Source organism: Pelobates fuscus, chromosome 2 (assembly GCF_036172605.1).
Source record: "Pelobates fuscus isolate aPelFus1 chromosome 2, aPelFus1.pri, whole genome shotgun sequence".
NCBI classification, from domain to species: domain Eukaryota; kingdom Metazoa; phylum Chordata; class Amphibia; order Anura; family Pelobatidae; genus Pelobates; species Pelobates fuscus.
In genome coordinates, this window is record NC_086318.1 from 433,639,579 (window position 1) to 433,652,108 (window position 12,530).

General features: G+C 38.4%; 1 protein-coding gene across 1 annotated transcript in view; it reads left to right on the top strand.

Moving 5' to 3' along the window:
- The window catches only part of ALK (ALK receptor tyrosine kinase), a 713,383-nt gene that overhangs the window by 554,333 nt on the left and 146,520 nt on the right, over window positions 1-12,530 (top strand). The window contains exons 7-8 of the mRNA XM_063441954.1: window positions 8,787-8,894; window positions 11,595-11,695. Coding sequence (XP_063298024.1) covers window positions 8,787-8,894; window positions 11,595-11,695 — 209 coding nt within the window. The remainder of the gene's footprint in view (window positions 1-8,786; window positions 8,895-11,594; window positions 11,696-12,530) is intronic.

Sequence of the window (12,530 nt, forward strand, 5' to 3'; positions counted from 1 at the left end):
TTGTCATTTCGTTATAATTCTGCGTCTATCTGTCAGGCCCACGTGCTGAGTCAAACAAAGCACTTTCATAACAACACAATTTAAAACGCTTGTCAATTACACTCTGTGCTGCTCATGTTGTTATTAGATTTCAGAGAGCCCATTATAAATCTCAAACAGTCAAAAGGCATTTTATACCAGGAATCTAAAAATATGCTGCCTATAATTAACCATAACGACAAGGCCTTTTAGACAGACCTCCCACTCGCTGTGCCTAAATTAACGGCAACAGATTTCTAATCGGGCACTTTTTATAGCAAAACAACATTTGTGCAATTACTAAAACCAGCCATTCATTTACTTTGGCCTTCGATAAAACTGCCCGGCTATGTCACAGGGTTTTATGTGATTTTAAACATTGCAAAAAACTGTTTGTTCTACAGTTTAACTTATCTGACCTGTGACTTCTGGGATCGGCTAGAAATTATCGTGTTTCCCGCCCGAAGTTTATACACAGAAAGATGGAGTATGGGCATCATTTCTTTCAGTGCCATAAGGTTCTTCTTGTTCTTCTCTAAAAATGACCATTGAGGGCTAAAGCTTGGATTTGTTTTTTTAGTGATGGAGGTTAGTGGTGTGGTAATGATAGAGGGTCAGGAGATTTTTCAGATTAGAGTGAACTCTGGGTTAGGGGACTTAATCTTAAGGGTCCATAAGGTTAAGTAGACATAGGGTTAAGGGGTGCCTGCCTTCAGGTGCTGTGGATTACCATAATAGTTACCATAATAGTTAGCGTATAAAAAATTGTCTACAGTAGCTTAAAGGCAATTAACACTAGCTATAAGTCTCCCTTAAAGGGATTCTATAGTGTTCGTAATACATACCTGTATTCCTAATACTATAGTTCCCTCTGCCCCCCTCAAGCATATCAAGGTTTAAAACCCTTTAATCTCTTTCCTGATTCCATTACCGATGTCCCTTGGTAGGTGCTATGTCGTCATCCGACAAGGGACATAGTGCGCGTGCACAGCGAGGGTATTAGGCCCTCCCCATTGGAAAGCATTGCCTCAATGTTTTCTGATAGGGGTTTTCACTGGTGCTGGATGCCCAGTATCATTTAGGGGACCTAGAGTCTGGTAAACTTGCTGAAGTGCCTCTAGTGCCTGTCTGATAGAAAGTCACGAGAGGCTGTCCTAGTACTGCAAAGTAAACATTGCAGTTTCTCAAAAAAGGTGATACAGGGACACTGCAACCACACCACTTCAATGAGCTGGACTGGTCTGGGTGTCTAGCACTGTGATGACTTCCGCCATTATAAACAGTGCAATAATGACATCATGTTGTATTAATTAGTCAGTTATTGCTTCACTTTTTTAAGTGATTCATTTTCGCCATGTTATCTGTATTAATAGGCAAAGAATGTTCTGTCTCTGTGCAAACAGTTACTATTCGACAATAATCTCTACAGCACACAAAAAACACCCTGATTACAAAAAACAGAACTGTTTATACTGTTAACCCCTTAATGCCGTCCCGCTTTAATTGGGCTTTAAAGCTGTTGCGGCGGCATAGAACGCCGTAACGGCTGAAGCCCCTGGAGCGCCCGGTATACTCACCTTACCGGCTCTCCGCTTCGGGAGGACTGCCTCACAGCCCAGGCAGCCCTCCCATGGCAAAAGAAGCTCCCAGGGGCCATGTGATCGCTCTCAAAGAGCGATCACATGGCCCCCTATAGCTGGCTGTGGATCTGCCAGCAGGGGGACTGTCTAAAATGTCAGAAAGTCCCCCTGCTGGTGGGAAGTATATAAAAAAAAATAATTAAACATGTGTATAATATAATAAATATATTTATATATATATAATATATATATATATCAAATGGCACACTGACTGCAGTCCACTCTTTCAAATACTTGGGTATGATGTTAGACCCCAATCTATCTTTTGGCCTCCACATAGAAAAACTTGCATCTAAACTTTATCCAAAACTAGGTGCCCTGTACAGAAACAAATCCTGCCTAACCCCTACAGTAAAGGAAAAGATTGTACAGCAAATGCTGATGCCAATCATTGATTATGGGGATGTAGTATATGCATCTGCATCGCAATCCCACATTAATAAACTCAATACATTGTACAACTCGTTCTGCCGATTTGTGCTACAATGCAGGGACGGACTGACAGCTTTGTGGGCCCCCAGGCAAAATTACATCCTGGGCCCTTCAAAGACCAAATATTAACTATTAAATAGGACACTATAGTCACCAGAACGACTACAGCTTAATATAGTTGTTCTGGTATCCACAGCCAATCCTTGCAGGCTCTTTTATGTAAACACTGCCTTTTCAGAGAAAAGGCAGGGTTTACATTACTGCCTAGGAACACCTTTAGTGGGAGGCACTGATGTTTAACGTCTCCACGCTCTGCCTGTAAACTTGAACACTTCCTATAGAGTTTAATTGATTCAATGCAACTCTATGAGGAGATGCTGATTAGTGCAGCGTCGTGTTTTGCTGCGCATGCGCAATTGCCTCTCAATTCTTTCCTATAGGAAAGCATTGGATTGGTTGATATAATGCAATTTGGATGGAACCAGCTGCAACGAGATTGGCGTGGCACTGGAATAAAGGCGAGTAAAAACACCTTTTACTTCTCTGATGAGGGGCTGGCCATCGAAATTATGTTTTCAAAACTATAGAAATACACATTTGTATTCCTGACACTATGTTAAATATAACTTTTAAAAAACACTGTCCGGATTATTCTCTTTAATTTGAATTGCTGGGAAAAGTTCATTTCAAATTATAGGCCTAAATAGTTGTATTAGAAAAATTCCCCAAGTCAATTTTGTTGCTCAATTTCATTATGTAGGCATTCAATTTGAAATTCAGCTTCAATTTCAGGCAATTATTTAGTGAATGAGTAGGAGAGAGAGAGTGTGTGTGTGTATTCCTTGTATCAAAGTAGGAGAGAGAGAGTGTGTGTGTGTATTCCTTGTATCAAAGTAGGAGAGAGAGAGAGTGTGTGTGTGTATTCCTTGTATCAAAGTAGGAGAGAGAGAGAGAGTGTGTGTGTATTCCTTGTATCAAAGTAGGAGAGAGTGAGAGAGTGTCTGTGTGTGTGTGTGTATTCCTTGTATCAAAGTAGGAGAGAGTGAGAGTGAGTGAGTGAGTGTGTGTGTGTGTGTAAATCCTGCAATATAATTTGTGTAGTGCCAGATAATATAATGCAGGCGTGTATGCAGCGTAAATGCATTGTTCTATGAGTGAGTAGAGCAGATATTTGTAAAAGCAGAAGTGTATTTGTATGCAATGTTTATGTGTGAATGTAAGGGTGTTATATGTTGAATGTGAATGCAGGAGTGTATTTTTGTGGAGGACGTGTGTGTGAACAAAGGGGAGTTTTGGTGTATAAATGCCAGTGTGCATTAGTGTGGTAAGTCTGCATATGAATGCCAGGATATATTTATATGGATTGTCAGCATGTGAACGCAGTATGTTTGAGCAGTGTGTATGTGAATGCTGGAGTGTATTTGTATGTGTGCAGAGTGTAAGCGTGTGTGTATGAATGAGGGGTGTATCTAAAATCTGTGTCAGAGTCTGCGGTTGTATTTGAAACTTGTATCAGTGTGTATGTGAATGAGGAGTACATCTGAAATCAGTGTCAGCATGTGTGTAATGAGGTATATTTATATGCTCCAAGTGTTTTTGTTGTCTTTTGACTCTCCATCTTCTTCTGAGTTTGTCTCGCTCGATCTTCACCAATCTGTATGTGTGTCTTCCCACTGACTCCCTCTTTTATATGTCACTCCTTGCCTCCCCTTTTGTTACTCTCTAACAACAGTTGTCACCCATCTGATCAATTTCTGTCCCCCTCACAACCCACTCAGTTGTGCCTGTGCTGCACTTAACACTTCTTCCCAAATAACCCACATTTGTCTTCCATCTCAATTAAAGGGACACTATAGGCACCCAGACCACTTCAGCTTATAGAAGTGGTCTGGGTGCACTGTCCCAGGTCCCTTGAAGGGATCCTATAGTGCCAGGAAAATAAAGCCAGAATCCAAACTGACTTTTGGTCCATTATCTGACGCTGGACATCCTCACAAACCTCCAGTGTCAGATTTTCCCCATAGAAAAGCATTGAATGTTTTCCTGAGGGGAGGTTTAATGTGCATGGTCGCACGCGCATTAAACCTCCCCTCAGGAAAACATTCAATGCTTTTCTATGGGGAAAATCTGACACGGGAGGTCTGTGAGGATGTCCAGCGTCAGATAATGGACCAAAAGTCCGTTTGGATTCCGGAAGCCCTCTAGTGGCTGGTAGACAGCCACTGAGGGCAGACTTAGAGCTGCAATGTAAACATTACAGTTCTATGGAACTGCGATGTTTTACATTGCAGCACTAAGTGCAATAGGGAGACAGCACCCAGACCACTTTAATGAGCTATAGTGGTCTTGGTGCCTACAGCGTCCCTTTAAACCTGTAAAGGTAATTATTGCAGTATTTAGGAAACTGCAATAATAACCTTTGAGGGTTAACTCCACCTGTAGTGTCTGTCTACTAGACAGCCACTAGAGGGACTTCCGGGTTGTTAGGCATCTTTTGGTCGCCTGACACTGGACGTCCTTACTCTATGCATGAGGACATCCAGCAACATGTAAAACCCTATAGATACATGCTTTCCTATGGGGAAAGTACTAATTGCGAGCGCAGCCATTGCTGCACATGTGCCTTAGGTCTCAAGAGTGGAGGCGGAGCCTGAACTAGCGTCGAGTGACATAGGTGCTGGAATCAGGAAATTACAGGGCTGGAAACCTGGCACTAAAGTTTCCCTTTAAATTTTTAACCCACCCCATTATTTTTTTTTTATTTCATCTTGATTAAATTTTATACATGACACATTTAAATATTCATAAGCATCGGGAATACACTTAAAGAGCAAAATAAGCATTATATAAAGGCTTGTACAAAAAATATTCTGTAAGCAGGCAAGCAATCAATATCAGGTAATGACACCTTAGTTAAATAATAAAAAAAAAAATCCCCTATAAGTGGAAAACTTCCAAATTTATGATAAAAACACACATAGCACAAAAAATACAAAAACATTAAGAAAAACAACAACAAAATATACAAAACAAACAAACCCCTGAGGTGTCTCCCCAACATCTTACCCACACCTCTATAAACCCCTGTGTGCCTCTGCCCTGTCTCACCCCTACATATGTTTCTGCACTTTAAACCCATAGCCTGCTTACCTGCACCAGCTTGGGAGGATCTGCTGTGCCAGGCTCCTGTTCTCACCCTCCATCCATGCTGTGAGTGCTCCGTGTGAGAGGGGAGCAGGGGGTGTGAGGTCACTTCCTGCCCCCTCCCATCCTCACACTGAGCACTAGCTGCAGGGAGAGAGAGAGAGAGAGAGAGAGAGAGAGGAGACCTGGCAGTAAGAGCAGGTAAGCTGCCAGGTCTCACACTGAGTGGGGGGATTTCTTTGCTTAGTGATATGTTGCAGAGCCCCCCTGTATCATCCTGGGCCCCTGCAACCTTCTTTCTCACAGTGGAGATCTCTGATCTCCACTTCAGAAAGGTGAATGCAGCTGGGCCCCTGACTGCCTCGGGCCCTCGGTCCATGACCGATCTGCCCGAGTGGTCAGTCCGCCCCTGCTACAATGTAATTACAGGACCCACCATTGTGACATGCTAAAAGAACTAAACTGGCTGTCGCTGGAATCCAGACGCACCCTTCATCTTTCCAGCCTTGTGTTTAAGAGCTTTTCTGGGAAACTCCCACCCTACCTGAACGCAATGCTTTCCCCGGCTGTTCCCACTTCCTATAACCTCCGATCCAGTACAAGCACTTTATTTAGTCTACCTCAATACAAAAAGAAAGCAGCCCGATCCTCCTTCTCCTACAGAGCGCCGCATTTGTGGACCGACCTCCCGCACAATTTAAAATCTTCCCTAAGCTTAAAGTCCTTTAAGAGATCCCTCTCTACATACCTCAAAACAGAATGCACATGTCATGGGTGATTATATATTTCCTACCTGTTCTATGTTACAATTTGTATATATTGTGTATTAATATTGTTTTTGTATTTTATTGTACCCTATTGTATCAATGCAATGTTTTGTGGACCCAGGACATACTTGAAAACGAGAGAAATCTCAATGTATCCATCCTGGTAAAATATTTTATAAATAAATAAATAAATAATATATATTATATATATAATATCATATACATATTATATATATATGGAACGTCATACAAAGTGTATTTTAATACTAATATAAGTACATATATTAGTATTAAAATACACTTAGAATGACGATACATATATATATGATATATATATTATATAGATATAATAGATATATACACATATATTATATATATATATATATATACGTATAATTACAATAATAAATAAATAAAATAATAAAATAAATAAATAAAATATTGAAACAGAATTTTATATAAATTATATATGCATATGTAATTTCATTCTAACTGTATTTTGTTATTAATATATATATATCGGTAACAAAATACACTTAAAATGACATTCTGTATATATCTATCTATATATAAAATACAAATAACCGCAAATATATATATGTAGATAAATACATATAATTACATAAAAGATTACATTAGTATACACGTAGAATTTAAATACCTATAAATGCATATATATTAAAATTCTACGTGTATATTTAAGTAATCTTTTAACATAATTACGTGATTGGATTAATTAAAATTTGATTGACATGCCTGACAACACAGGGAGAAAGTGCAGAGAATTTAATTTGCAAGCACTATATTTGACCCTGTAACTCTCTAAGACACCATAAAACCTGTACATAGAGGGTACTGTTTTACTCGGGAGACTTCGCTGAACTCAAATATTAGTGTTTCAAACTGGTAAATTGTATTACAACGATGATATTTTAAGTAAAATTTACTTTTTTGCATTTTTTACAAACGAACGGCACTTGTATGGACTATATTATTGTTGTAATATGTTTGATTTTTTTAAAACACTAAAATGTGTGTTTAGTGAAGTCTCCCGAGAATAACAGTACCCCCCATGTACAGGTTGTATGGTGTTTTGGAAAGTTAGAGAGTCACGTATAAGGCTTGCATTTCATTTTTTGACATTGAAATTTGCCAGATTGGTTATGTTGCCTTTAAGAGCGTATGGTAGCCCAGGAATGAGAATGACCCCTATGATGGCATACCATTTGCAAAAGTAGACAACCCAAGGTATTGCAAGTGGGGTATGTCCAGTCCTTCTTAGTAGCCACTTAGTCACAAACACTGGCCAAATATTAGTTTTTTGCTTTTTTCACACAAAAACAAATGTGAACACTAACTTTGGCCAGTGTTTGTGACTAAGTGGCTTCTAAAAAAGACTAAACATACCCCACTTTCAATATTTTCAAATGCTATGCCATTATGGGGGTAATTCTCATTCCTGGGCTACCACACCGTCTCAAAGGTAACATTGCTAATCTGGCAAATTTCAGTTTGAAAATGAAACGTTCTATATTTGACCTGTAACTTTCCAAAACACCATAAAACCTGATAATGGGGGGTACTGTTGTACTCGTGAGACATCGCTGATTACAAATATGTGCATTTTGTTGCAGTAAAACCTAACAGTATTATGACATTCACAGCTAAAATGTCAGACGGAAATACAAATAAAAAAAATAAAAATCTTATTTTCTCACATTTCTTTACATTTTATTCATAATAAATTATGTTCCATATATGAATAGTTATTGATAAATGAAAGCCCCGTTTCCCCTGAATAAAATGATATATAATAAGTGTGGGTGCATTTAATATGAAAGAGGGGAATTACGGTCGAAAAAGACATATAGCGCAAATGCCAGGTTTTGTTTACGTTTTGTTTTGATCAGAACGTGCACTATTGACTCCATCCTGGAGGGGTTAAATGTGTTGAGGGATAACTCTATATACATATTTAAAAAATGCCAAAATATCCCACATTAGCATACATTTTCTGAAATTAGTGTTTTATTCACTAAACAGTGATTTGTGGTGAATTAACAAGTGTCTTACTGAAACACTTATCCGACTGCAGGAAGTTACACGTCTACATAGCCCTGCTATTTACTCATAGAGTTTGCAAGCCATTGAAGTCACCATAATTCTCTGTTTAGGAAATAAACTACTATGAATATATATGTGGGCAGTCATTCTCTAAGACAGGTACTGAGTTTCATCTGAATAATAAAAAAAAAAAAAAAGTAAGCAAACAGTAAACATAGAGTTGTTTTGCTTTTTTTTCTTTATTACACAATTTGCAACTAAATAAATGTATCCTGTAACAGGTTATTCTCCTACTCTATTGATAAATTATATATGTAGTAAATATTATTTTTCTAGACATAGGCATATATGAAAGACATTTTATTTGTGTTTTATGTATTTTAAATAATATATAAAGTATGGCATTGTTCTCTACAAAAATCAGGCTATTTTGTTATTTATTTTGTTATTTATCTGTTAGTAGACAATGTAACAGTTTAGGACAGTGTTGACGGGGTAACCTTTAGTTCCGAATGCCAACTGCTGTTGTTGATTTTTGTTCCCATCATGCACCAGAAGCTGAAGTTGTAAAGGTTAGGTATAACTGGCCTTGGGAGTCTGTGCTATAAAGGCCAAGCATATAGTGGAATTGTGAGATTATAGGAGTGTAGTAAACTATGTACATTGTACTTAAACCTTGAAAGCTTCATAACACAACTGCCTTCTGTGTTTGACCCCACAGAGAATTTACCAGCTGGCTTCTACTGCATGTTTGAAGATGGTAATTGTGGATGGGCCGTGGCTCCAATCACTTCAGGATGGAGGATTGAGGCTATGGAAGATTCCGATGGTAGGTAGGGCCTGGTCAAGGCACCATTGTCAACCCATGTGTCCAATTACCACGTAGCACTAGTGTGACACTAAGATAAATATATCATAATACATGTATGATTGCTAGAAATGGCTCAGAACCTAAACATAGGATTAAATATGTTTTTGGGGTTCTTGCAGAGATTGAGAAATGTCATGTGTAGACTGCCTATCATTCCATGGGGTGATCAGACCTCAGGTTGAGGAGGCTCTGTGACTACAAGAGTGAGTATTAAGGTGTAATACAACACGATTGTATCTTATCACCCTCCCGCCATGCTATCTTGTCTAGCAAGGGTGAATAAAGTTGCAATACAAACGGAAGTAAAGCCCATAACTAAGCACATGATACAGGAGCAGGGGTAGGCAACCTTTGGCACTCCAGCATTTGTGGACTTAATCTCTCATAATGCCCCTACAGCCAAAATACTGGCAAAGCATCATGGGAGATGTAGTGCACAAAAGGTTGCCTACCCATGGTATAGGGCTTATCTGAAACCTAATAAATTTATATCTAACCTCAAGTTCTGGACGTGAGTTCTGTACTGTGGACTCAGTGGATAAGCTCCGGAAAGATGGTTCATAATTTACATTCTTAGACAGTTGGGTAAAATTCTTTCCTTATTTTAGACCTGACGGGCTAGGAGAACCTGAGGCAAAAACAGAACTAAAATGTTACATAACACTGAGACATTCTTACTATTTGCTACACCGAACTCTGATGTATATAAGTGTATCACAGCTATCCACAGACGTAAAACCTGAAGTAATGTGTAGTAAAACTGCAATATGTGTGTGCAGCCTCACATATAGGAAACGTTAGCTTTGTTCAAAGTGACCTACACAGTCACATGAACCAAGTTACAGAATTATCTAGAAATTCCTGATATTGGCAACCCGTAGTCATCCCCATTCTACGTCTGATTGAAAAATGCCCCTTTTGAACAAATGATTGGAGGTATAATAATGCTATATGTAACATATTACAAATCAAATACCCAGTGGACAAGCAATACCACAGTTTAAGCAGAGCTCCAATCCGCAAAGCAATTTGATTAATGTAGACAAGGGTTTTTACGGCCAACCTAGTGATCGGAGCTCTACTGCAAATGTAAGACAAAATAATGTGGCATTTGGAAGGTGCCAAGGTTGAACCGAACCGACATATTTCTTTTTCAATCTAATGTGAAATGGAATTAAGACAAGTCATACGTGCTTTGCAGTTTAATACTTGGTGGCTCTAGACTCCATTTAATGCACTCGGTATTCACTACATCGGAAGCATTTTAAATGATAAATTATAGCAGTGGATACAGCACATGGAAACACTATGTTTAATACTTACCGTATTTTAATAGCAATTTATAGTATCATCATACTAAAGATTTCTAGGACTAAGATTTGAAGGGTGTTTTTTTTCCCATCTTATAATAGATGTTTCTGGATTCTCGGTCATATTGTAAGAAAACCATAAGTAAAATATATTGCTCCGTAGACACCCAGATTGTTTATGACTTTAAAGGGACAGTCACACCATAAAACCAGTATCCCAAGAACAGGCGATGAAATTGCTGCTAACAATCTTGACATGATCCAAATGCCCTCTCATTCATACAAAAATTGAGAATCAATTTTTTCATGAGTTAATAATCATAGTGAATGTAAATTAAAGTATGTATCTCCATTACCCTCTCATCGACTGATTCCTTAAGATGTTTCCTCAATAATGTTCTTCCTAAAACAAATTCTAGAGCCCTAACATGTTCACTGTTGACATTCTGTAATTTTATTGCAATGCTAAAGTTAATTGTAAGAAATTGTTCCTGATCATATCGAAGATTTTAAAATGTAGATCATAGAAGGAAAAGTTAACATGTGTTTGATGTCAGTTTAACTAGAACATGCGATAGTCAGCTCCCAAGACAAGATTCCGAGCTCTTGGGATGATTGGTGTATGTGTGAATTGCATACAGTGGTGTGATTTTTTTATTGTGGCAAGTTCTCCAGTATCCAATGGTTCTGTTATAATGTGTTGATGTAACAATAATTAACGTGTGCTCCGTGCAATCTTTTTAAAGTGGTTCTGTAAACTACCCTCACCCCTCCAAAACAAATATTATTATTATTATAAATCTTTGTGAAATGATCACAGTGACTGTTTTGAAGTCTCACTGGAATTCCAACCCGGCCAAAGTATATCATGGGATGAAATAGGGACTACTTTGACTTGTGCATTTCCTACTCTTGACAAAACGTGCCAAAAAGCAGAGTTACCACCGCTAAGTTTTGTAATGTCACTAGTGACAGCTGTGAGTAAAAACGCATAGTCTGTGGGTGTCACATAATAAAATCTAAAAAACAATAAGGAGCTTATCTGCTTTGTGTGGATCTGTCACATAGTCATCTATAGACATCATTAATGTGCTCTCGAGCATGCACTGACATGTTCCTGACAGATGAAGAGGAGTTGAAGAGGACCCACCAGACAGACATGGCGGTGGCTGCAAGGCATAGGTTCAGGTAAGTAAAACTTACCTTCTCTTTCACCCCGCTTGGGCCACCACAACCCAAGCTGTGAAGTCACAATCGGGGGTCTCTGCAAAACCACTTTAATTCATTTTCATATAAAATAATTTATTGGTTATTGGTAATGCATATAACGTTTTGTTTTCTTGCGTAGACCCTGCTCTGTTGCTGAATACGAGTGACTCCCCAGTATCTGAGGCTGTGATAAAGACCAATGTCATGTTTCCTTCACCCCTGAAGAACTCGTCTTGTGAGGTAATTCCAGATTATTTCACCCCTTCTTATACAGCTTTCTTACCATATTGTACAATAACGGTAAAAACTGGAAACCAAGGAACACAAAGGGGAACAAATGAACACATTGACAGACAGAGCTACGTAGCTTATTATTTTGGTACTTCCAGCCAATCAGAGCACAGCTGGGTTACACGGCATGGTCAGTGACAATAAAACTCACAGATAAAATTACGATAATGGTAGACCCATGTGTGCAATAAAATGCAGATTTCCTGGAGCAATAAAAGTAAACATTGTTTGGTAACTGCTATATAAATATTTGATTTTCTCTAAATGTGTTGTAAGGTTTACTTTGACCACAGCATTTCTTTTTAGCGTTGGTTAAAATTGTAGGAATTATTTTATTATGTAGTCTTGATTTCTTATTCTTCGTGAAGAACGTGAACATACGGATACATTTGTTGACATTTTTATGTAATTTAATATTACTTTTTTTGTTTCTAGTAACGTTGATGATATACTTTTAACCTTAAATTACAGAGGAGATAAACAAGACCACTTATCTCTGACCCTCCAGCTTCTCTAAACCATGACTCTCGATAGTGTTATTACATTCCATTAATCAGAATCTGCTGCAATCTGGTCTTTCTCGGGCGTCACAGAACACAGTTAATAAGATCGGCACAAAAAGGCAGTTAATGAAATCAGTAATCATGGTTTTTAAGTAATCAAAGCCTTTACGGTTCCTTTATATTAGACCTGACCTGCTGGAAGAAATATGGTCAAAACAGAAGCTAGCGCTCGGCCTTGTGTATTGCCACGATGGTTAAAGCGGCACTGTCATGCCGAATCC